Source organism: Trichosurus vulpecula, chromosome 1 (assembly GCF_011100635.1).
Source record: "Trichosurus vulpecula isolate mTriVul1 chromosome 1, mTriVul1.pri, whole genome shotgun sequence".
Classification (NCBI taxonomy): Eukaryota; Metazoa; Chordata; class Mammalia; order Diprotodontia; family Phalangeridae; genus Trichosurus; species Trichosurus vulpecula.
In genome coordinates, this window is record NC_050573.1 from 84,858,058 (window position 1) to 84,884,996 (window position 26,939).

A 26,939-nucleotide genomic window follows, 5' to 3' on the forward strand; every position below is an offset into this window, starting at 1 on the left:
TGGACTCTGTAGCTCTAGAATTTGTTTAGATTCATTTTTTACAGGTGTTTGGAGGGATTTGGGGGAGAGCTTAAGCGAGTCCCTGTTCTCAAGCCTCCATCTTGGCTCTGCCCCCATTCTTTAGGATTAAGTTGTTTAATTTCCAATTAATTTTTATTGTATGTTTTAAGATCCTATTATTGAATATAATTTTATTGTATTATGATAAGAAAAAAATGCATTTAATTTGATTTCTGCTTGTCTTCATTTGTTTCTGAGATTTTTTTTGCCTTAATACATGATCATTTTTTGTGAAAATGCCATAAATAGCTGAGAATAGGTATATTTCTTAATTTTTTTATTGTTTATTCTGTGGCTAGATTTATCTGGGTCTGAGAAGGCTAAGTGGAGGTCTTCCAGTACTGTGGTTTTGTTATAATTCATTCTGTAACTCATTTGACTTTTAGTAAAATCTACTTTCCCTATTTATCTCTTTTAAGTATTTGGTTTTGCTTTTATGTGAAGTCATGATTGCCACCCCTGCCTGTTTTCACTTCAACTGAAACAAAACATTATTTGCTCCAGCCCCTTATTTTAATTCTGTATGTATCTTTGTGTGTCTTGTAAATGAAGTATTGTTAGAGAATAGGTTTTTAATCCATTCTGATATCTTCTTGCATTTTATCATTTCATCTTATTCACATTCACAGTTATGATTGCTAAATGTGTGTTTTACCTTCATCCTGTTCTCTTCCATTTCTGCTTCTCTTTTTCCTCACCTCAAGAGTATTTTTTAAATTTAATTTATTTATTTAACATATTTAGTTTTCAGCATTGGTTTTCACAAGAGTTTGAATTACAAATTTTCTCCCCATTTCTACCCTCACCCCCCACTCCAAGATGGCGTATATTCTGGTTGCTCTGTTCCCCAGTCAGCCCTCCCTTCTGTCACCCCACTCCCCTCCCATCCCCTTTTCCCTTCCTTTCTTGTAGGGCAAGATAAATTTCTCTGCCCCATTGCCTATGTATCTTATTTTCTAGTTGCATGCAAAAACTTTTTTGTTGTTGTTTTTGAACATGTGTTTTTAAAACTTTGAGTTCCAAATTCTCCCCCCTCCTCTTTTCCCACCCACCCTTCCTAAGAAGTCAAGTAATTCAACACAGGCCACATGTGTATCATTGTGTATAACCCTTCCACAATACTCATGTTGTGAAAGACTCACTGTGTTTTGCCCCTTCCCAACCCATCCCCCTTTATTGAATTTTCTCCCTTAACCCTGTCCCCTTTCCAAAGTGTTTGTTTTTGATTACCTCCACCCCCATCTGCCCTGCCCTCCATCATCCCCCCCCTTTTTTATCTTCTTCCCTCTTCTTTCCTGTGTGGTAAGATACCCAATTGAGTATGTATGATATTCCCTCCTCTGGCCAAATCTGATGAGAGCAAGATTCACTCATTCCCCCCTCACCTGCTCTCTCCCCTCCTCCCCCAGAACTGCTTCCTCTTGCCACCTTTATGCGAGATAATCCACCCCATTCTATCTCTCCCTATCTCCCTCTCTCAGTATGTTGCTCTCTCATCCCTTAATTTCATTTTATTTCTTTTAGATATCTTCCCTTCATCTTCAACTCACCCTGTGTCTGCTCTCTCTCTTTTACATATATATATACACACACACATATAAACACATATATATATGTATATACACATACATACACATACATACATATACACATAGATATATACATACATATACATTCACTTATATATACATAAACTATATATACATACATGCATATTCCCTTCAACTACCCTAATACTGAGGTCTCATGAATCATACACGTCATCTTTCCCTGTAGGAATGTAAACAAAACAGTTCAACATTAGTAGTAAGTCCCTTGCAATTTCTTTTTCTTGTTCTTTTTCTTGATTACCTTTTCATGCTTCTCTTGATTCTTGTGTTTGAAAGTCAAATTTTCTATTCAGTTCTGGTCTTTTCACTGAGAAAGCTTGAAAGTCCTCTATTTTATTGAAAATCCATATTTTGCCTTGGAGCATGACACTCAGTTTTGCTGGGTAGGTGATTCTAGGTTTTAATCCTAGCTCCATTGACCTCTGGAATATCGTATTCCAAGCCCTTCGATCTCTTAATGTAGAAGCTGCCAGATCTTGGGTTATTCTGATTGGGTTTCCACAATACTCAAATTGTTTCTTTCTGGATGCTTGCAGTATTTTCTCCTTTATCTGGGAGCTCTAGAATTTGGCGACAATATTCCTAGGAGATTTCTTTTTGGGATCTATTTGAGGAGGCGATCAGTGGATTCTTTCAATTTCTATTTTGCCCTGTGGCTCTAGAATATCAGGGCAGTTCTCCTTCATAATTTCTTGAAAGATGCTATCTAGGCTCTTTTGTTGATCATGGCTTTCAAGTAGTCCAATAATTTTTAAATTCTCTCTCCTGAATCTGTTTTCCAGGTCAGTGGTTTTTCCAATGAGATATTTCACATTGTCTTCCATTTTTTCATTCCTTTGGTTCTGTTTTATAGTATCTTGATTTCTCATAAAGTCACTAGCTTCCACTTGCTCCAATCTAATTTATAAGGTAGTATTTTCTTCAGTAGTCCGTTGGACCTCCTTTTCCATTTGCTAATTCTGCCTTTCAAGGCATTCTTCTCCTCATTGGCTTTTTGGAGCTCTTTTGCCATTTGAGTTAGTCTATTTTTTAAGGTGTTGTTTTCTTCAGTGTATTTTTCAGTGTTTTTTTGGGTCTCCTTTAGCAAGTCATTGACTTGTTTTTCATGGTTTTCTCACATCCTTCTCATTTCTCTTCCCAATTTTTCCTCTACTTCTCTAACTTGCTTTTCCAAATCCTTTTTGAGTTCTTCCATGGCCTGGGACCAGTTCATGTTTTTCTTGGAGGCTTCTGTTGTAGGCTCTTTGACTTTGTTAACTTCTTCTGTCTGTGTGTTTTGGTCTTCTTTGTCACCAAAGAAAGAATCCAAAGTCTGAGACTGAATCTGGGTGCATTTTCGCTGCCTGGCCATATTCCCAACCAACTAACTTGACCCTTGAGTTTTTCAGTGGGGTATGACTGCTTGTAGACTAACGAGTTCTATGTTCCACGTTTGGGGGGGGAGGTGCCAGCTCTGCCACACCAGCACTCCTCCTTCCCCAAAAACCCCCAACCCGGACTGGGCTTAAATCTTCAGCAGGCTGTGCACTCCTGCTCTGATCCACCACTTAATTCCTCCCACCAGGTGGGCCTGGGGCTGGAAGCAACTGCAGCTGCCCCACCTCCGCTGCCCCCGGGCCGGTAGCCGAACCGAGAACTCCTTCTACTCCTGCAGCTTTTCCCACTAACCTTCTCCGCTGTCTTTGGTGTTTGTGGGTTGAGAAGTCTCGTAACTGCCCCAGCTCACTGATTCAGGGCGCTAGGGCATGCTCCGACCGGCTCCTGGTCTGGTTGGTCAGCGCAGCTCAGGCTCTGCTCTGCTCCGCTCCCAGCTCCCAGCTCCGTGTGGGATAGACCTCACCCAGAGACCATCCAGGCTGTCCTGGGCTGGAGCCCTGCTTCCCTCTGCTGTTTTTGTGGGTTCTGCAGTTCTAGAATTGGTTCAGAGCCATTTTTTATGCGTTTTTGGAGGGACTCGGGAGGGAGCTCAGGCTAGTCTCTGGTTTCCTGCCGCCATCTTCAAGAGTATTTTTTTTTTTCTAATCATCACTACCTTTAATCTACCCTTCCTCTCCCTTACCCTTTCAGTTAATTCCTTTCCCTTCTACTTCCTTGTTGGATAAGATTGCTTTCTATCCTCAGCTGTGTCTGTGTGTCTTCTTTCCTTGAACCTGTTCAGATGAGAGTAAGGTTCAAATGTTTCCTGCTCCCCTCCACTGCCCTCTCCATTGTCTAAACTCTTCCTTATATATCTCATTTGTGTGTGATAATTTTCTACCTTCTTCCTCTCCCTTCAGCCCTCTCCCAATACATTCTTCCTCACCTTGTCATTCTTCTGTTGAGATCCTCCAAATTTAATAGAATCACCACCAGCCCTCTAATTAGATTCCCTGTAAGATCCCTCGTGATGATAAACCTCTGAGGGATTACATGTAGTCCTCATAATAATGTAAACAATTTAACCTTTTTTTTAGTCCCTTATGATTTCTTACTTCTATTTACCTTTTTATGCTCCTCTTGAGTTCAGTGTTTGAATGTCAGATATTCTATTCAACTCTTCTCTTTTCATCAGAAATGTTTGAAAGTCCTCTATTTCATTTTCCTAGGTTATTCTTGATTGTAATTAGATATGTTGCCTTCTGTGATTCCATAATCCAAATCTCCCATTCCTTTATAGTAGCAGCTGCTAAATCTTGTATGATCCTGACTGTGACTCCATAAGTACTTGAATTCTTTCTTTTTGGTGACTTGCAGCATTTTTTTTCCTTGACCTGAGAATTCTGGATTTTGGCTACAATATTTTTAGGAGTTTTCATTTCAGGATTTCTTTCAGGAAGTGACTGGTGGAGTCTTCCAATTTCTGCTTTGCCTTCTCTGATCTAAGATATCTGGTCACTTATCTTTTATAATTTCTTGAAATATGATATCTGGACTTGCTTTTAGTTCATGACTTTCAGGTAGGCCATTGATTCTTAAATTATCTCTCACCAGTTTGTTTTACAATTCACTTATTTTTCCTGTCAGATATTTCCTATTTTCTTCTGTTTTTCCATTTTTGGTTTGGGTCTTTTTTTTTACTTTTTAAAAATTATTTTTGATGTCTTATGGAGTCATTAGCTTCCATTTGGCTAATGCTGATTTTTAAGGACTTATTTTCTTCAGTAAGACTTTTTTGTACCTTTTTTTGCCCAACTGTTAATTCTCTTTTTGTAACTTTCTTCATTAGCTTTCAACCTCCCCCCCACCTTTTTCTTTCTCTTACCTTTATTTGGCTTTTAAAATTATTTTTTTTTTTGCCCTTTTTAAAATTCCTTTCTTTTGCTTTTGCTTTACTCTTCTAGGAATTCTTATTGGACTTGTGTCCAGTCTGCATTTTTCTTTGAGAATTTGCTGGTAGATCTTTTGAAGTCATTGTCTTCTGTGTTTGTATCTTGGGCTTCCCTGTCACCACAGTAGCTCTTTGTGGTCAGGTTCTTTTTTTTTTTTTTTTGCTCATTCTCCAGTCTATTTCTTCTTTTTAAAAAAATAATATTTCATTTTTTCCAATTATATGTAATGACAATCTTTAACATTCGTTTTTTTAAAATTTTATCCAAATTTTCTCCCTCTTCTCTCCCTCCCCCTTCTCTAAGACGGTAAGGAATCTGATATAGGTTATATATGTTCCAGCCTGTTTCTTTACTTTGGACTTTATGTTGGTGTTGGGCTCTGCTCACTTCGCAAGAATGAGAGGGAAGAACATGTCTGATCTGAGCTTCTTCTGCTGCACATTCTCAATGCTTCCAAAGTAGTATGATCTGGGAAGAGTCCTTTCACAGCCTGCTATGTCTGAACTCTGTAAATTCCTGATCTAGGTTCAGGTCTGTTAGCTTGCATGTAGTTAAATTTCAATAGACTAATGATGTGAAATTTCTGCAGTTGCTAATCAGCTGAACCTACTGGCTCCCTGTGGTCTTGGTCTTCTTCCAATTTTTTCGTTGCAAGTTTTTGTGCTGGGTTAAAGATGAGAACTGAGTCACTGCTCTGCTCCTGGGCTCAGAGCCAAACAGCTAAGTTTCTAGAATTTGTTTTGTGCTCAGTACTCAACTAGGTCTCCATGGTCTGTCCCAGACATTCCTCCTCACCCTGATCTGTGATCCAGAATTGAGTAAAGAGTGATTGAGCTGCCAGATAGCACCAATTCCTTCTCCTCTCACTAGTTCAGAGGTCCTCTGGGATGATTCCTTTTCTGTCCCTAGGTTCTGGAATGCTTCCAATCCTACCACTGCTGCCACTGCCACCTGGCTGTGTTCCTGGCAGTACCTACCCCAGTGTCTGCAGATCTCACCTCACCTCACCCCCTTTCTCCTTTCTTTTCCCAATCATAATTCATTCCAGTGTATTTTCCAAGTTGTTGTGGAGGACATGTGTTGGGAAAGCTAGGGAAAAATGCTGACTCTTTACTCTGTCCCCCAGCCTATTTTTTATTGTTATTTTTTGCCTCTTTTCTTCTAAATTGTTCGTCACTTCTATGTGTTGCATTCCCAATCTATTGTTCTCTCCTTTGTTTCTTTAGTGAGACTTAATATTGTAGATTTCAATTTTTCTATTCTGCCCATTTTTTTTGCTGTGCAGGCCATACCTTCTGCTTTCACAGTTCTCATTTCTTTTTCAAATCACTCAGGAACAGCATGTTGTGGTCCTATGTTCTCCTCAAATTGCACAGGGTCTCATCAAGTGTTGGATTATTTTCCTTTGTTTTATAGTATTAATTTAGAGGTGCCTACTAGATCTGGAGGCCACATTTCCTTCTGCTGTTAATGTACTCCTTGTTGATTTGTCTGCTTATGTTGAAAGTCCTTGAATTGTCTTCTTCCTGAGATCTTTTGGTAATTTCATTCTTTTTCTAACTCTGACTCGCTCTTCTCTGATGGTGGACTTAGAGACTGAATCTCAAAGCATCTCAGTGTCCCACACAATTCACAGTATAGCAGCCTATGTCTGCCTCAGATGACTTTTGGTTGGACCAAACTAGCCCACCTGGATGCTGAGTACTGTACAGCCCCACCATACACAGCGTCCTGTCCTGCTCCCTCTGTTCTTCAGTTCTCTGGCCCAGTCTTAGCAGTTCAGAGAGCTATCATGCTGGTGCTAAGGGTTTGATTTTTTTCTAGTTTAGATTTCTGAGGCTATAGGAGGAGGCAGGGATAGGATGTGGTGTTGAGTTCTATTTCAGCTCATACACATGTCCTGCCCCTTTCCCACTGTTCTGGTTCTCTTGCAGAGATATTTTACAGCACAGAACACTGCTCACTTTGGTCCTAACTGTATGGTCTCAGGGAGCTTCTATACTCTGAAGCACATTAGAGACATGATGGCTGTCTGTACTGGCCTGAGCAGACTTGTGCAGCCTGGAGCCATGATCTTCATAGCACTGGAGAGAGAAAGAGAAAAAGCAGAGAGACTGGGGTGTGGGATTGGGTTTTGTTGTGAACCTGTGTAGGTTGGCTAGTACAGTTTCATTGCTTTGGGGGAATGGAGTTGAGTGAGCCCATTATAAAAATCACTTCATGAGTTGATTGGGGATTTTTTAATGTTCTTTTGGATTCTGGGTGTCCTAAATCATGGAAATAGCTGAAATTTCTATTTTGGAGAGGTTCAAGAAGTCAAGGGGATCATAAAAAAATGTCTCATCCTCCATCTTGTTTATCACCCAGTCTCCTGTTTGCTTCTGAACTTATTCTTCATTCATTACACAGCTAAGACCTGAAACCTCTTCTCTCTGACATGCCTAGGTGCAAGTCCCCTCCTTTGTCCACTATGGATATATGACCTCGAACTGGATAGTGGTCAGTAGAGCTACCAGATGACATCCATTTTTATACCCTGTGCTAGTTCAAGAATCTCTTCCTACTCTGGTGCTTCCTGACCTTTTTTTTGCTCCCTCTCTGCCCTCTTTCATTGTCTAAAAAATGGAATGCTCCAAGACTATCATGGTCTCCTGGCCAGAGTCTGGCCCCAGTGCCCACAGACAACCAGCTTGAACTGAAAAATGACTCCATGTGATTTTTTTCTTCAATTTCTCTATCAGAATTCAGACTGGTTTGTATTCTAAATCATTGTAGAAGAAGTGTAGTAGGAGAACTAGGTTGCACTTCTTGCTGCTCTACCATCTTGACTCTGCCCTCACGAAGAGCTGAACTTAATGTTATCTTTTTTGGTGATTTGGATGGTGGCAGAACTGGAGACCATGCCTTGAAGACTGGTTGAAAGAAATTAGGATGTTTAGTCTGTAAAAGAGAGACTTAAAGAAGATTCAGTATGGTATAGTGAAAGGAACACTGGCATTGGAGTCAAAGGTAATGAGGTTAGATCCCAGCTCCACCGTTTATTGCCCGTATAACCATGGGACCTCTCTAGACTTCAGTTTCCTCATTTAAAAATTTATATATCTTGGATCATATAAAAGGTTCTTTCTAGCTCCTAGTCTGTGATCCTGTACCCAGAATTACAGAATCTTAGAGTTAGAAAAGATCTCAGAAGAGAAGATGAATTGAAAACAGAGAAATTAATTAGTAACTGTTAAAAGTTCAAACCAGAAGTAATGAGAGCCTGAATTATGCTGTCATTGAAAGTAAAAAGTACGGAACAGATCTTAGTCACAGAATGACTTTCTAGGAAGAAAAACAATACAATTGTTGCATGTTATAGTGGTTCATTTTATAGCCTCCTGAAAAATAATCTGGTACCAAAAAGCAAGGGGAGGTGAAGTGAAACCTCAGGATCCAGCTAGGTTAGTCCAACCCATATTTTAATAGGAATCACTTACACAGTTATCCCTTCCACATCAAGAAGGTTAGGGATGCAATGCCCTGCGATCTGGAAAACCTGCATAAAATTTTTTGGCTCTCCATGTCAGAGAAAAGTCTAATTTTTTCTTTCTCTTTTATGGGGTGTTTACAGTACCTTAGTGTAAAATTTGAGTTGATATTATACAAAACTGTACTTATATTTTATGCATTTCTGAGTTTCTAAACTTTTTCTTTGTTGTCTGCTGGCCTTTGTCTGTTGTCTGTGGCTTCCACAAAACTCCCAAAAAATCCCATTTAGTTTTTTGCGCCAACCCGTGGTATATTGAACCCACGATGGGAAAGTTACAATATGGAAAGGATAAGTGTATAACACCTCCAGCGAGTGGTCTTCAGTCTCTAACAGTGTCGAGTGAAGGGAGACCCACTACTTCCTGATGTAACCTATTCTGCTTTGGGAAAGTTCTAATTGTCAGGATGCTTATTCCTTTAGTCTCCCATTTTGTATCATTTCCATTGTTCCTACTTAAGCCAAATACTTTTAAAAGACAGCTGTTATTTTGATTTCTCATTGGTTGATTGATCTTCCTCTCCTTCACCCCCTCCCCAATTCTTCTCTCAAGACTTAACATCCCCTTATCTTCAGCTGATCCCTCTGTACATCATCTCAGGTCTCTTCATAATTTTGAGTACCCCTCAGCATACTCCAGTTTATCATTGTCTTTCCCAAAATGTAGCATTCATAACTAAGTACAGTATACCACATAAGGTCCAGCTAGGGAAGGGTACAAAACTGCCTGTCACCTCTCTGGCTCTGGATGCTGGGTTTCTTCCAAGGCAGCCTAAGATTTTCTGCGCTTTAGCTAGGAGCTATCGATATAAGTACCGTTTTAGCTTAATGGAAATAAAAACTTCCTTAAAAAGCTGCCCAAAAGTAGAGGGACCTGCGTCAAGAGTGAGTGAGTCTCCTACTACTGGAGGGCTTTACATGGAAAATGGACAGGTCTAGAAAGCTTAGACTGTAGTTGAAGAGTTAAGACTATTTGAAAGGAAGTCTCATTCTTTTCTGAACTCAGGATTGTGAGCCAACTCTACATGGATCCTTGCCTCCTGATTTCCTTAAGAGACAGGTAGAAGAAGAAATGAGTCAAAATCCGCCCCCTCCCGGGGTATGATAATAATTATTATAGTAGAACACGTTTCTGAAGTACATTAAGGTCTACAGTGCACCTCTTCACAACATTCCTGTAAGGGTTGTAGTATAACTATTATCCCTGCTTTGATGTCTGAGGAAACCGAGGCACACACAGCAGATTACCCAGAGCAGTTGTGCAAGCATTGAACTTGAGGGCTGCAGTTCAAACCAGGTCTCATGGCTCCAAGGGCCATACTCTTCCTGCTATGCCCTCTGGGATGAGGGTTTGGGTGCTGACATCTACCACATGCCCAGAGTCAAGTCCAAAACAGAGCTGTGCTCCACCCTGTTTGAGAGTCAGCAGAAAGTGAGCCCCTTTTCACAGCTTCCCACCCCCAACTCTGTCTCACTGAACATGTTGAGCTTCACTTGATTTATTCATTTGGTGACACAGGGAAGGTTTGTGTTGTAAAGTGAGGATGGATGGGTTTTTTTTTGGTAAGTTCCCCAGGAAGTGAAAGTTCTGGAAAATGCTAACCACCTTCTGCTCTCTAGGTTCACTATTGAATCAGTTTAACTTCTTAGCACCCCTCGGTGCTGGGGTTTTATTACCTCTTTTTAAGCCAGTTAGTTTATGTGCATTTTTTAACACTGAAAAGCATTTGAAAAGGTGCCTCACTGTTCTTGTCAAAACTCCCACAGTGAGACCAGAAGAGAATTTTTTAAAAAGAAAAGGAAATAAGCCCCCAACCCCCAAACCTGAACCTCCTTCCTCTTGTAGATACTTTAAGGATTGCAACCTACACTAGTTGACTGAGTTAAATGAACAGCTAATTTTCCATTATGTAAAGACTAGGTGAGACCCCATTTCAGCCAGTGACATCGGCACAAGTTCTAGGACGGAAGCTTCCCAGCCTGTCTGGTGTCCACCTCAACCCTATGGTCAGACTTTGGAGGGGTTCCAGTAGGCAGCCATGTGCTTTCAACCACGCTAGTGCTGTTCTCAGCCCCTGGAACAGATGGAGTTGTGGCATCTGCAGCGGCCTGAGTGACAGCTCCAGAGAAGGTAGAACTCATTGACATGCTATCAAATTCTACTCACTCACTTGGTAACACAGTTGGGCTGGCAGGTGAGTGACTGTGCCGTGCTTATACCACCTGGAGCTTGGAGATATAGGCTGCCTTCCCCAGCCAGCCTTCCTTCTATGGCACACGCCCCTGTTCTGGCTAATCATCAGGGCCATTGAATCAAACACATAGGGACATAGGAAGATCATGAAATCCTTGGGTCTCACAAGTCACATGGTAAAGAAAACCATTGTGGAATGGGAAAAACACTGGCTTTGGGGCCAAAGGACCGCAGTTCTTATTTTGACTCTTCATATGGACTTGCTTGGTGACCCTGGGCCAGTCACTCTGTCTTCCTGGGCCTCAGTTTTCTCATCTCTAATATGAGCAGTTTCTAATGTCCTATCTTTCTCTCAGTCTGGTAATCAGGATGGACCTGTCCTGCACTCTGGGCAGTGGCCATGTGTATAGGACTTGACATGAGGAAATTCCATTCATTATCTTCACACAGGAAGGTCAGATGGAGCCATCAGCAGCCCCTGCTACTCCCCTGGCAGTGCCAGCCTGGCCCGAGGAAGTACAAGTCGCTCAATTGCCAGGTGTGTGTAGGGGCTGGGAGGAGGAGGAGAGGCCTGAGGAAGGGTCATTCATAGCTCACTGCCTCTCATTTCTTTCCCGTGACCCTTTGCAGCCGAGCCATCCAACGCAGCCTGGCTATCATCCGCCAGGCTCGTCAGAAGAAGGAAAAGAAAAGGGACTACTGCATGTACTATAATCGCTTTGGAAAGTGCAACCGGGGCCAGCATTGCCCTTACATCCATGACCCTGAGAAGGTGGCTGTGTGTACCAGGTACTTACCAGGGACTCTGAGGGCTGGGACTCCTATGATCGGAATTGGGGATGGTTCAGATCTCTGATGGACTTGCTCACCCAGAGATCCTAGTGACCTTTTTGTTCCTGACCCAGAGAGCTGCAGCATTGTTGGCCCCATTTTTGCAGATGAGGAAACTAAGGCTCAGTGAGTTTAAATTGTTTGCCCAGGAACACACATCCCTAGTGAACATCGGAGCTGAAGCTTGATCTCAAGCCTTCTGTACCAGGTCTTGTGCTCTTGTGCCCGTCATACCACACTCACTTTTCTCCATTCCTCGAATGTTCCTACAGTGTGGAGTAGTACAGGAAACACTGAATTCAGAGGCAGTGGACCTAGGTTCAGATCAGGCTCACTTCTTGTTCTCTATATGGCCATGGATAATTTCCTTCAGTTTCCTTATCTGTAAAATTGACAGATTAGGTGGTTTCATAGGTCCCTTATAGATCTAAATCCTATGATACTTTGATTTCTACTACTGCTTCAGTCAGCTGTGACTGGCATGGCCTGCCTCATCCCAGACATCTCACTCTTAGTACATCCTCTATCCACCTCTAAACCAGAGATCCCCAAACTGTTAGTTCACATTCTTCTGTAGTCATAGGATCATTCGATTTACATCTGGAAGCAACTTTAATCCAACCGCTTTGTTTTACAGGTAGAAAAATTGAGTTCATTAGAGGGAAAGGGACCTGCCTAAGGTTATACAGCTAGTTAGTGGCAGAGCTAGTTTTAGAACCCAGGTCTCCTAACTCCCAGTCCAGGGCTCTTCCCACAATATATATGAACATCAATGGCCTCTGGGGACAAGGTCTGCTGGAAGAGCTTCTATCTCTTGGCCCATTAACTGGGCTGCAGAATGACTTACTAGTGTAAACATGCTATATCTCGATCCTTATCTTCTCAAGGCAAAATGAACTCCAAAGGAGATTTCTTTTTTTTTTTCTTTAGAAAAAATTTTGAACTCTGAGCATATTTGCTTTGTAAAAGATATCTCTTGGTTTTCATAGATGCCAGGAGGCTATAAGGATGGCTTCAGTTTGCTTCCCACACTGTAGCCAGCAAACACCTAGTTAACCTTGGCTCTTGATGTATAAGCTTCAGCCCCTCAGTTCAGTTCACCGTATCTTAATAGAGTGCTGACTGTGTGTCCATCCCTGTATTTGGCTGCCCTATAGTGGAAACAAGAGGAGGAAGTGGTGATCCAAGCCCGGCTAGAGAAGACTGGAGAAATGAGACTCCCACACATAAAATAATTAGAGAACAATATGCAACTGAATATAATCAGTTCTCATACTGTAAGATATATATAATCAGGTCTGTAATAGGTTAGAGAAGTAAGAGGTCACTATGGTCTGTTGAAGTCATAGGTGTTGGTGTGGCTGAACTGGACGTGAAAAATGAGGGTAGCATGCATTGAGGCCAGGAAAAGCCACAGAAGGCATTCCAGGATGAAAAAACAGGGTGGCCTCCGCAGCTATGAGGAAAATAGGTAGGAATTAGACTGGTTAGCAGGCACAGAACACTCACCCTTGCTCTGTAATGTTCAACCAGTAACATTCCATGTATCTAAATGCCACCACTACTGCTGAACACTTTTCTGGAAGTATCAACTCTTCTTGGACTCCAAGAAGTGGAATCAGGGCTGGAATGAGCAATCACCTATTAAGGGACCATAAGAAGATGACAAGGATCCTGTATTTTTTTTTTTATTTCTGTGCTAATCCACATAGTTAGCCCCATTGTGGATTTGATAACCTAAGACTCCCTACTACCACTTCCTGGCAGGGAGGTGAGGTGTGGCAGCTGGAAGGGCTAGTGTTGTCAAATGATAGCTCTTTTGAATCTTTTCTAAAGGATCCCCATCTCTCTCTTCATTTCCAACAGGTTTTTACGGGGCACATGCAAGAAGACAGATGGGACCTGCCCATTTTCTCACCATGTTTCCAAAGAGAAGGTCTGTATGGCTTAATGAACATAATGGGACTTTACTCAGGAGCTGGCATTCACATGCACTGGAATTGGGTCTTTTAGATGAAGGTCATCTATAGACATTCAGAATTACTTAGAGAGTCTCTGATATTTTGAGGATCAGGCTTCTGAGTGTATCACACCTTAGTGAGGGGCACTGCCATGAGTGCACATCATAGCACAGTGAGTCTGTGTGCAGGAGGAGGGCTTCCGTCAGGAACAGACATTCTGGTTGGCACTTCCACCCTGCGCACACTAAAATAAAGGGCTAGAAGGCCAACAAAATTGCCTCTAAGAAGCTAATATGATGTTGAGCTTTGTGAATAGAAGCGTAATGTCCAGATCAAGGGAGATGATATTCTCACTGTGCTTTACTGTAGTCAGATTAGCAACTGGAATAATGTGTTCTGTTTGGGGTGACACATTTTGGAGACGATATTGACAATATTGAGAAAGTCGGTAGAGGAGCGACCACCTGAATGATGAAAAGATTAGAGATGAGATCATATGAAGACCATATGAAAAAACTAATAATGTTAAGCTTAGAAATGACTTAGGGGTCCAGAGGGAACAAAATAGGTGTCTTCAGGTATTTGAAGAGGGTTCATATGGAAGAGAAATGAGACTCATTCTGATTTGGATCCAAAGGGCAAAATTAGGAGTAATGGACACAATTTGCTGAAAAGCAGATTTGAACTTAACTATAAGAAAAGGATTGCTAACAATCAGACCTATTCCAAACCAGGATTGTGTTCCACCCCCAAGGTGTTGTAGAGAGCATTCCTATTCAATTCAGATTGAACTAAATGGCATTCCTTGATTCTGACTTGACTGTTCAGGAAGTACCTACTAGTCCCTGGCAAGATTTTAAAGTGTCTAGTGAGGAGTATGAGAATGCCTAATTAGAGGAATTTTCTAATTCTCTTGGGGTTAGCCTAGCCACATTTTGAACTTTGCACCTGGAGGTAGTAATGTACAATGCATGCACAAGCATGATTTACTGTTACTTATGCTAACTATTGCAACAGAAATATTAGCCTTATACTTCTCAGTGATAGCAATCAAACTTTATTCATCAAAGGCATGCAGAACTTCACTTTGTATATTAGACAATACAAATATTAACTCTACTAAGAACAAACTACCAGCTTGATTTTCTAGGGCTTCCCAATAAGCATATCTTATACAAGTACTCAGTGACAAGATTCCATTCCTCCCCATCTGGAGGCCCTATCTCTTCCTTCAGGATGGTTACCTGGCAGTCTCACAAGTCTTTGTCAATCAATCTTCATGGCTCTTAGGCTAAAACAGGGGATGCTTTAGTCTCGAATCTCAAGGAGCCAGCTTTATTTTTGGACCCAAGGTCAAACTGAAGACTGAGTGGTCTCCAGTCTAAAGACTGGGGGCTTTTTTATAGTTCTAACTCAGGGTGTTACCCAAGTTCTGATGGGTGATTGATTACCTAAGCTTATGATGAAAGGAAATTATCAGTCAAAGTTGATGTCATTAGCAAGTGTTTGAAAGTATGCGCCAGTTTAGGGGTTACAAATCATTAGGAGTAGTTTACTAAATGTAGGGACATATTCAGCATTAGTGGTTATTTACCAAATTTTAATGACACATGTCATTAGTAGTTGTTTACCAATTTGGGAAACACACACATCATTGCCAAACTAAACCACTCAAGTCCTATTTTATTACATAAAAATAATTTACATAACAGTACTCTGTCATAAAATGGGGGCTTAAAACAAAACAATCATTTACATCAGGGCAATAAACTTACTCTTACTACAGAGGTCTGGTGTACGTTTTCCTCCAAGAGTGGTTGGGTGAACATTGGATCTGTCATCAAAAGACTTGGGGTTGTAATCCCAGCTTTGCTACTTATTGGTCAAGTCTCTTTCTTTCTCTCAGCCTCACTTTCCTCATTTGTAAAGTCAGAGTATTAGACTGTTTGATCTCTTAGGTCCCTTCAAATCCTTGATTCTACATCTTTCACCAGGGCCACTGAGACTCACAACAGTGGGTTAGAAGAGAAGGAGAAAAATATGGAAGAAGAGAGGCATGAGGATGAGGGAATGAGGCTTTCCCCAGGAAGCCAGAGCAAGGAAGCAAGCCTTCATCCTCTCCTACAACCTTCTTATACTTCAAGGGCCACCCTTCTCATTCATCCCTTAATCCCCTCCCTCCCCTTGTGGCTTACAACAGGGAGGGAGGACCAAGAATAGTGGTTAGGCCTTGTGAGTTGGACTTACCAGGCTAGAAGTCTGGGTTTGAGAGAATCTTGCCATAGATTATCACCAAGAAAAGTCTACCTCAGTCACATCTCCTTCCCTCCTTGTCCCTTTGCCTCAGTCAGCACTGAGATAACTATTTTTCTCTGCTTTCCCAAAGCCAACTCTAAGGTATACCCCTGCCAGCCTTGGACCCAGTCCTAGGGATCAAAGTGGCATAGGCATCCAGCTCACCTGTGGTCAGTCTTTGCTTCAGCCTTTTCATCCCTTTCATCCTCTCCATAAGGGATTTAGAGATAATCCAAGCCACCAGTATCTTCTGCTTGGGAACTGAATCCATGGCTTGACTGAACTAGGGCCATCAGGGTATCCAAAACAGACAGATCCTGCCATCCACCTCAAGCTGAATCCTTAAGGGGCTGCCTTTGAAATAACCAGAAACCTTGTGCAGAGAGTAAGGACAGATACCAGAGCCTGGCCTGCATAATAATATTAATAGTTTAGCATTTTTTTATTTACAAAACATTTAACCCTGTGAGAGATGCATAGCCAGTATTACTATTCCCATTTCATGTTTGAGGAAATAGTTCCAGATATTTGGTGATTTGTCCAAGACGTCGCTAGTAAGTATAAGATCCAGGTTTTCTCAAGCCCAAGTTTTCTGACTCTGGGTCTCATACTCTGCAGTACACTCTGCTACCTCCAGGGAGAGGGCTGCCTTTCTTCTTCCCTGAATCAGACTCAGTATCTTCCCAGGTTCTGCAGTTAGGCAGTATCTCAAGCATGAGGTCAAGAGAACAGGGCATCCCTTCCCTACAGTCTCTTGTTGGGAGGGAATAGTATGAAGAAGGCATGTATGGAGGTTGGCATGAAGGGCTACCTCATCAGAGACTGTGGAAATAAAGGAGGGAGTAGGGATTGATGTCCACAGGTTTTGAGATGAAGAGAAAGGAAAAAGAGGGAGAAAATGGCTTCAGTTTTCTCAAAGTTCAGAATCTCAACTGATAAAGAAAAGGAGGGGTCACGGAGAAGGTGTGGGAAGCTTGAGAAAGAAAGAGAAAGTTTATAAAAAAAGCTTCTGTGGAAAATGAGAGATAGGAAATCAATTAAAAATAAAGATTGCCTTGTACTGAGGACTCAGTTGAAGCTGAATGTCGTGAATTTATAGTATATACTGTCAGCATGCTTGCATGACTTCCTCTAGCTCCATTCAGCAGCATGTGAGTAGAAGGAGAAGAGGCATATGGGCTAGGCTGGAGTTTTGGCAAGGAATGAGAGGTGGCAGGACACTGAGCCAAAGGTTTCAAGAGTTGATGACAGTGCGGAGTTTAATTGGTTAACTCTTAAGTTGAAATTGAGAAGGGTGAAAAATGAAGTAGGAGCAGAAAGGCCTGAAAAGTACTGAGGGGAAAGGATGAATATAGGAGGGGTGATGCACATACTGAGAAATGGAATGAAAGGAAGTTATGGTCAGATAGAGGGATATAAGATTTTTTTTTGATTAAGGAATTAGAACAGTTGTAGGTAATGGTGGCTGAACTAGAGTGGAGAATTAGATCATGATAGTTAAAGAGGTGACGGAGTTTGAGAGAGGATCAACATGGATGTTGAAGTCCTTTAGCATAAAGGCACAGTGAGCCAAATGCTGAACTCCTGGAGAAGGAGGGAGAATGACCTAGAGGACAATACATAGCCGCCACCATAATGTTGAATACAGTGGAAAATTTTAATCGAATAAACTTGGAAGGAGTTCACATACTATGTGTATAACCTTCTGTTTTGCAGAGGGGAGTTTTTTTTTTCCTTAAATAAAAAAGATTGTAATCTGCCTTCATTCTAATAGGATATAATATGTGCACAAATTGACATGTGAAATGTAATACGAGATTGAAGTGTGATGGAGCAAAGGAGAGCCCCAGTCCTAAGAAAACTTGAGAAAGGATTTCAATAGAAGTAGATGAGTGAGTTACAGATATAAGTGAGAGCACTCATAGATGCATGGAAGCTGGAGAAGGCAGGGTGGATTTGGGAAGTAGCTTGTACTCCGATTTATCTGCAACAGAGAATATCTGGTGGAGATAAAGAAGGAAATAAAGATGAAGAAATAGCTTAGATAGAGCTTAAGGTGGGCCTGAAATGCCAGGCTGTGGTATTTCTTTACCTTGTACATTGTGGGGAGCCATAAACATTTTTTTGAGCGGGGGAATGACAGCATCAGAGCTCTGAAATTAGAAAGGTGATCTTGGCAACTATGTGACTGTTGGATTAGGAAGAGGATAAAGTGCTTCCAGGAAACCACTTCAGTGATCATTGCAATAAGCTAAGTAAGAGGTAATGAGGGCTTGACTCAGGGTAACTGCAGTGCGAGTGGAGCAGAAGAATTAGGTGCAAGAAGTTTTGCAGCAGGGGAAATTGATAGGCCCTGACAGTTCATTGTATTGGGGGTGAAAGCAGAAGGAAGAGTGACAGAAGACTCTTCTAGTGTAACTAATATCCAGCCACAGATTAGTTTGGCCAGGACAAACTAAAGGGTTTCCTGGTCTTGTTTTCTTTACCTCACCTCAAACATGGCCCCCTGCTCAATTTGCCTGAAAGTTATTCATTATATTCCTGGTAGTTAGGAGAAGTAAAATGTGAATAGAATCTTAGAGCTAAAAGAGTCCGTTCTAAGCAAGAACCTGCCCTATAACAGGCCTCCTAAGTCATAATTCAGCCTCAGCTTTGAATAACTGTAATGAGGGAGAGATTACTGCCTCCAAAGTCAGCCCATTCCACCTTTGAGACAGCTCTAATTGTCAAGAAGTTTTTTCTTATATCAAGCTTAAATCTGCATTTATGCAACTTTCACCCACTTGGTCCTTTGGGGCTAAGGAGAACAAATCTAATCCCTCTTAAACATAATAGTCCTTCAGAAACTTGAAGATAGCTATCATGTGATATGTAAAAAAAAGTACTTATTCAAGTAAAAGGTGGTTAGGTACAGCTGTTTGGTACACTGGATAGAGAACTGGGTCTGGAGTCAGGAAGTTTTGAGCTTAAATCCAGCCTGGGCAGGTCACTTAATCCCTATCTGCCTCCGTTTCTTCATCTGTAAAATAGGAATAATACTACCTACCTCCCTGGGTTGTTGTGAGGACCAAATGGCATATTTGTAAAGCACGATAGAAATTCTGCTGCTGCTGTTGTTCCCCTTCAATCTCCTTACCTCTAGACTGAATACCCCTGACTTCGTCAAATGATCCTTACACAGCTTCATCTGCAGTTCTCTCACTGTCTTGACTGGCTTATTTTGGATACCCTCCAGTTTATATTTTTCCTACCTTCATAACACACCTCTTCTTTCCACTCAAGCAGCAACCACCCTCCACTTACCACCTGCTGGCTAATGGACCATTGCAATAGCCTTCTGCTTGGTCTCCCTGCCTCGAGTCTCTCTCCATTCCAGCCCGTCCTCCACTCCCGTATCAAAGTTATCTTCCTAAAGTGTAGATCTAATCCCATCCCCCTACTGTACTCAGTAAACTCCAGTGGCTCCCTGTTACCTCCAGAATCAAATCTAAAATCCTCTATTTGGCTTTTAAAGCCCTCTATAAAACTGGCCCCTTTTTATGTTTCCTGTTTTCTTACACTTTACTCACTTCTCTGTATTCTGTGTTCCAGCTACATGGCCTACTTGTTGTTCCTCATACATGTCACTCTATCTCCCCACTTTTTGCCTTTGCGTTGTGCCCCCATGCCTGAAATGCTCTCCCTCTTCACCACTGCCATCTGGCTTCCTCAAAAACTTAGCTCAAATTCCACCTTCTGCAAGAGGTCTTTCCTAGTTCCTGCATTGCTAGTGCCCTCCTCACTCTAAGATTACCTCCCATTTACACTATATTCATCCTGTATGTACAAAGTTATTTGCATATTGCACCACCCCCATCCCCCAGTAGACTGTAAGCTCCTTGGAGGCAGGAAACATCTTTTTGCCTTTTTTTTCCCTCAGTATCCCAGTGCTTAACCCAGTGCCTGGCACGTAGTAAGAACCTAACAGAAGCTTGTTGACTGACTAAAATGTGATACCCAGAACTGAACACAGTATTCTAAATGTGATCTGAGGAAGGCAGAGGATAACAACAAGTATGATATAAATATCAACTATTATTATTACTATTATTATTATTATTGCCTAGAATTAAAGTCCCCTCTAAGCTCTAAGTTCAGCTGACTACCCTGTGTCATGCTACCTCTTGAATTGGACTAGATGACTTTAACAATAACACTACTCTTTTAAAAAAAGAAAAACCAGATTCCTATTGAGAACACTTGTCTTTATATCACCTACATTTTCCGCTGCATCCCCTCCCCCAAATGTCACCCAATATAACAAAAAATATTTTTTAGAGAAAAAATTCAGCAAACCAGTCAATACATCAAAAAAAATACAAATATATGCCATGTTAAAAGCAGAAAAGGGAATAAGTTTTTAAGAATCACCACTATGTGCCAGAGACTGCTAATTGCTTAATAAATATTATTTCATTTGTTTGAACCCCATCTCTGCAAAAGAGTGTGATGAGAGAGCAGGGAGGATTTATTCTCACATCTCTTCTTAAGGATCCCACTTTTCCTTTTCCTTTTCACAACATTCATTTTTTTTCTTTTGTGGTTCTCATTTTCAGCTTTGCTTCTTCACTTTACATCAGTCAGTCAGTGAACTTTTATTAAGCACCTACTTTATGCCAGGTACTGTGCTAAGCCCTGGGGTTACAAAAAGAGGCAAAAGTTGGTTCCTACCCTCAAAGATCTGACAGTCTAATGATAACAAGCAGATACAAGCAAACAAATATGTAAAAACAAGTTATATGCATGGGATAAACAGGAAATAATTAACAGGAGGAAGGCACTAGAATTAAAAGGGATTTGGAAAGCCATCTTGTAGAAGATGGGACTTCAGTTGAGACTTGAGGGAAGGCAGTAGACAGAGATGATCAGGGAGATCATCCTAGACATGGGGGACAGCCAGAGAAAATGCCCAGAGCCAAGAGATGGAGTGACTTGTTTATGGAACAGCAAGGAGACCAGTGTTACTGAATTGAAGAGTACATAGGGGTGAATAAGGTATAAGAAGACTGGACAGGTAGGAAGGGGCTAGGTTTATGAAGGCCTTTGAACACTAAACAGAGAATTTTGCATTTGATCTTGGAGATGATAGGGAACCACTGGAGTTTACTGTGTGAGGAAGAGGTGCAACGTGATTAGATTTGACCGAACGGAGGCTGGATTGGAGTGGGGAAGAGACTTGAGGCAGGCAGACCCACCAGCAGGCTACTGCAGTAGTCTATGAGGTGATGAGGGCCTATACTAGCATGGTAGGAGTATAAGAGGAGAGAAAGGTGTATATTTGAGAGATATTGCAAAGATGAAATCAGTAAGCATTGGCATCATGGTCATGAGGAATCAAGAATAATTCCTAGGTTTAATAAACCTGTGTGACTGAGAGAATAGTGTTGCCCTCTACGTTAATAGGGAAGTTAGGGAGGTGGTTTGGGGGAAAGATAATGAGTTTAGTTTTTGGACATGTGGAGTTTAAGATGTTTACTGAACATCCATTTTGAGATCTCTGAAAAGCAATTGGAGATGCAAAATTGGAAGTCAGCAGAGAATTTGGCACAGGAGAGGTAGATTTGAAAATCATTAGCCCAGAGACAGTAATTAAATCCATGGGAGCTGATGAGATCACCAAGTGAAGTTGTATAGAAGAAGAAAAGATAACAGGAAAGAACGCTGTGGGCACCTGCAGTTAGAGATTGTGATCTGGATGACAATCCAGCAAAGGATTCGGAGAAGGAGCAGTCCAGTAAGTAGAAGAAGAACCAGGAGAAAGAACCAGAAAACCTAGAGAGAAGAGAGTCTTAAGGAAAAGAGGATGATCAGCAGTGTCAAAGACTGTAAAGAAGAGTGAGGACTGAGAAAAGGCCACTGGATTTGGCAATTGGGAGATCACTGCTAACTTTAGAGAAAGCAGTTATGGTGAAATGATGAGTTTAGGAGCTGGATTGTAGGGAGTTAAGAGACTGAGAGGAGAGGAAGTGGAGGCACCTGTGGTAGACAGCCTTTTTGAAGAGTTTAGCCACAAGAAGGGAGGGGGGCAGAAGAGATATAAGACAATAGTTAGCAGCATTGGAAGGATCAAGTGAGGGCTTTTTCAAGATGGGAGAGACTTGGATATGTTTGTAGTTGGTAGGGAATAAACCAGGAGACAGGGAAAAATTGAAAATAAGTGATAGAAAAGAGTCGATGAAGAAGCTAATTGACCAGAGGAGACGGAAAGGAAATGACATCTCTTGAGCAAATAGAACAATTTGCCTTAGTATGGAGTAGGGCCACTTCTTTGTGCGAGACAAAAGTGACAGAAGAGATAGTAACAGAAGACATCAGAGTGCTAGGAGATGAGGAAGAGGAGAGAAGAGGGAGCTCATGGCAGATGGCCTCAGTATTTTCTGTAAAATACGAAGCAGGGTTCTCAGATGAGAGTAGGGGAGAGGGAGCCAAAGGGAGTTTGTGGAGGGGTGGAAAAGGTTTGGAAGAATTATTACTCCATGTAAGTCTTTCCTTGCCTCTTTATACTCATAATATTTGTTGCTTCTTATTGTGTGTTAATATTATATTCATGTACCATAGTTTGGTAAGCCATTCCCCAGTCTATGGACATCTACTTTGTTTCCAATTCTTTGCTATACTGTACCACTCTTAAGGTGACCCAAGATTTTGTTAACATTGTTGGCTGCCATCTCACACTATTAACTCACTGTGAGTCTACAGTCTTTTAAAGGCCCAAAATTTTGTTCTCACAAACTCTTTAACCTCTCCCTTACCCTAATATAAGACTTCCCATCCTGCTTAAGATTTCTGTTTTAAAAAACCCCATGAGCTGCCACCCATCCCTGACCAGTCAAAAATTGTCTTATAATGTGTTTGATCCTGATTTATCTAGGAAACCTTCCCTTTCAGTGCCCCTGGTTCTGCATCTATGATCTTTGGGGCCCAGTTATTTCTATACAGACTTAGTGTGATTCTCTGGCCTCTCTCCTAGCTGGATTCTCTCTTTGGCTGAAGTAAGCAGGAGTCTAGAGAACGGTGTCTTTTCTCCTCTCCAAAACCAATCCCACAGCATCTAGATCAGGAAATGATCTATCAAAAGAAGGGAGTCAGCATTAGGGCTTGTCCCTTTCCTCACAGAGCTTACAATCTTATCCATGTCAAGGAGGAGACAAGATTAATACACATTCAAGATAGGACCAAATACTAGACTGAGAGATGGAGGGATTTAAAGGAGTAACCAGAAAAGGATGCGTCCTTTTGGTAGGCCTGAAGGATAGAATTTAGAGAGGTTCAGATGAAAGGAGTACATTCCTGGAAGAGAATCCCACCAATCCTCTGAAAAAAGGGGTGCAGAAGAGGAGCTGTCAAGCTTCATTAGGAATATAGTATTGATCACCCTGCTAAAATCAGATCCTGGCCCACTGTGACCCTTTGAACCATCATATACTAAGGTACCTAGAATTATAGGGCTTTTAGCGTTTGAAGTGATCCTCTAGTACAACACGTTAATTTTCTAGAGGAGAATACCGAAGCCCAAGATTGTTAAAAATTACTTGCTCACAGTTACAAAGTTAGTATATAGAAAAGCTGGGATTCAGACCTAAGCCCCCTGATTCCCAGCACCACATTGGATCTGGATCCTATATCCTTAAAAGGAACTGATAGTAGATGGGCCTTTCCTGCCCTATACTAACACATACCAGGTACCTGGTGACTCCTCCCCCACATCTGACTCACTCAGAAGCTAACTAGAGTTGGACATACATTTTTGAGTTCTATCGAGAACAACTTCGAGGAGCTGGGCTTGCTGTGCACCACTTGATGATTTGGGGGTAGGGGGTTGGTCAGTGTGAATGGATGAACTTGCAGGGCAGGTTGGCATGAGACTAGGGTTTGGGCAGAGGCATGCTGGTGCTCCTGCCGCTGCCACTGCTGCGGCAACAGCTTTTCCCCTTGAGGAACTTGAAAAGAATCAGCATTTTTCTCCCTAATAGAGCTCGGAAACTCTGTTGTGAGCAATTTGGAAATTCACGTCGAGTTTCGGGTTCATTAGCTCGAGGCTCCCGAGCCTCTGCATATTCCAAGCTGTCTAATATGGCCGCCCCGCACCAGTGCCCTGAATTAATGTTATTGTTATTTGTGTGGACGTGGTGGGGTGCAAACAAGGTTAATTGAAATGAGAATGCAGTTTCCTCTTGATAATGGCCCCGGCTTGACAGCTAGGAGGAGTTTAGTTTGGTATAAGAGTTGCCTTTATTATCCCTTTTTATTAGAGCTAATTTGGGCTCTATATCAAAAACTACATTAAGGGAATTGTTTACGGTCATACCACTACCAACCCCACCATGGAAGCCCCCAACTCCCGGCCTCTCTCTCAGTGGCTGCAGTTAAGAGACAATTAAAAATAAACTCTTGTATTTAAATCACCCTTTGTTTCTTTGTGCTTCCTTCCTTCCCTCCTCCTGCTTGTTTTTTCCCCATCTGTGTACACATCTCCGATGCTGGTTTATTCTCTACCGCCTCATCTCCACCACCACCACCCCACACACACACCCCTTCTCTCTCATCTTGCCTCACTCTCTTCTCCTCCATCCCCATCTCTTCTGCTGGCTGCCTGTCTCACAAACTTTTGCTAGCTCCTCCTATGTTTCTCTTGTCTTCTTGACCCTGAACTCCCTTCCTGTCTGCATCGTGCTCTTGACCCCTCTTGCTCATTCTCTCCCTTGTCCTCTGGATCCCATCTCATTTGCTGCCTGTCTCACTCTGTTACGCTCTTGTTTTTCTTATTTTCATGCTCCTCGTTTGATTGCTTGCTCTCTCACACCTCCTTTCATTCTCTTGCTCACTGTCTGACTCATTCTGTAGATCCTGATCTTGTTTCCTGTCTGTCTCATGCTCTGCTTTAATTTCCATTTCTCATTTTCTTGCTGCCTTACTGTCTGCCTTGCTCCTGCACACCTTCCTTTTCTCTCTCCTAGTCATGCTATCACTCACTCTCTCAATCTTTATCTGACTTCCTATGTGTCTCAGGTTCTCTCTCAAACGCTCTTTTTTTCTTTTTGTTTTCTCTTTGTTGTCTACTCCTTTTCTTTCACATAGCGTCATTATCTCTTTCACAACTTTCTTTGTTTCATTCCCTTCCTCTTTGATCCTCAATAGCTCTCATTTGCTAGTCATCTCAGTCAAGTGAAGCCATATAGGTCCAACTTGAGAAAACCAACAGCAGGCTGGAAAGTCTTGTGCTCCACTGTGAAAAGGAGGTTCCTTGGAGACTATGACTGTATCCAGGCAATGACAGGGCACTGAGAGTCCAGTTCAAGGAATCAAGTCTCCCTTCCTCCTACTAGTGCTAGATAGGAGGGCAGAACAGAACAGCATCTCTGTGCCCCACCGAGCAGCCACTCAAGCAGCAAGTCAGCCTTTCAGCGGGGATGAGAGTGTCATTGCTCCCCTCCCAAGTCATGCCATTTATAACTGACTAGTCAGGTTTTTAGGTTTAGTGTGTGGCAACTGATGGTAATTTGAGTGAAATGTAAGAAATCTCATAGCAAGCTAGTAATTTGTTTTTAATTATATTAGCTGGCTAAAGGAAAGAGTAGGTGGTGTGCAGTGTGGCCATGATGGTGGTAGGTAAGCATCTTTTCCATTTTTCTCTTACCTAGTGGTAACATCTGGAAATAGCCCCATCCACACTTTTACTGTTCAACGAGAACAACACAACTTCTCAAAGTAAAACTCCCTAGCCCCCAAACACTGTTCTTCATCCCTACTCCCACCCTTCCCAGCTTCTCTTGCCTCTGGTAATCTGACATCCTAGGTCCTCCACAGTCCAGTTCCATTCTTATATCATGTTAATGCCTTTCATGGACTTTACATTACAGACAAACGGGGTAACCCTCCAAGTCCCATTCTTACCCTGTTCACCCATGTCTTCATGACTTTGCTCACACCATCCACTTGGAATTGATTCCCTATCTGCATTTCTTAAAATCTCTCTCTTCCTTCAAAGCTCAAGACAGATGTCACTTTCATCAAGCTTTCTCTGCCCCCTGAATCTTATCTTTCCCTCCTTGGATTTCTGCCAACATTTTCCGTAGATCACTCCTTTGCATTGTAGTTGTTTCCATACATGCCTTTATCTCTAAGCTTCTTGAGAGCAGGGTCTGTTTTATGTTAATTTTTGTATTCCTTATAATGAGGCTCAGACCCTGTTAATAGATGTTTGTTGTTGAGTGAATGAATGAATGTTTGCCTTGGGCAAACAGGATAGTGGGGCAGATGCAGACTGCAACATCCCAAGTTTCCCAGTCCATTGAACATTGGAAGGGCTCATAAAATGTTCTCTCTCCTCAGATTTCAGGTTATTTCATACCACTTAGTTCTAGGATGAAGCCTCCACCTGTTCCCTAACTACTGACCACCCCAAGACATAAGACTGTTCTTTTCTTTTTCTGCATATTCTTCCTCAGAGATCCATACCCATGACTTTAGCTGTCACCTCCCAGATACATCTCTGGCCCCTTGACCAGCTATAGCATTTCTATCAATAGCTTATTCTCCCAAGCTAGGATTCTCAGAGTCATCATTGAATCTCTCCTTTCTCCTCTGTAACTAATCACACACTAGCCTCAATGATCTTCCTTCAGAATATCTTTCATCTATCCTTTTTGCTCCCTTACCCACCACCTCATATTTAGACTATCGCAGTAGTCTTCTAACCTGCTTCTGGGCTGCCGTTCTGTTCCCTTCCAGTATATCTTGCACATTCTTCCAGAGCTTTCTTCCTAAAACAGAGCTCTGACCATGCCACCACCCCACCATCCCCACCCCAATCCATCGCTAAACACTTTTCAGTGTTTCCTCATTGCATATTGTAGTCTAAATTCCTCTGCCTAGATTTTCAGGCCCCTTATCATCTGTCCCTATCCTGTCTCTCCAAATTTTTCTCCCCTTCTCTTCACTGAGCTCAGTAAATCTTAGAGCCAGACAGAACCTTAAACCATAGATGGATAGAGGTGGAACAATAATAATAATAGCTAACATTTATATAGGGCAGCTTGATGGTGCGGTGGATAGAGTGCCAAGCCTGGAGTCAGGAAGACTTATCTTCCTGAGTTTAAATCTGGCCTCAGA

The 26,939-nt window shown here is 41.9% G+C and overlaps 1 protein-coding gene across 2 annotated transcripts in view; it reads left to right on the forward strand.

The window, feature by feature from the left end:
* The window catches only part of ZC3H3 (zinc finger CCCH-type containing 3), a 525,055-nt gene that overhangs the window by 410,654 nt on the left and 87,462 nt on the right, over nt 1-26,939 (forward strand). For both annotated transcript variants that reach the window (XM_036767808.1, XM_036767816.1), the window contains exons 6-8: nt 11,152-11,239; nt 11,332-11,490; nt 13,399-13,468. In XM_036767808.1, coding sequence (XP_036623703.1) covers nt 11,152-11,239; nt 11,332-11,490; nt 13,399-13,468 — 317 coding nt within the window. The remainder of the gene's footprint in view (nt 1-11,151; nt 11,240-11,331; nt 11,491-13,398; nt 13,469-26,939) is intronic.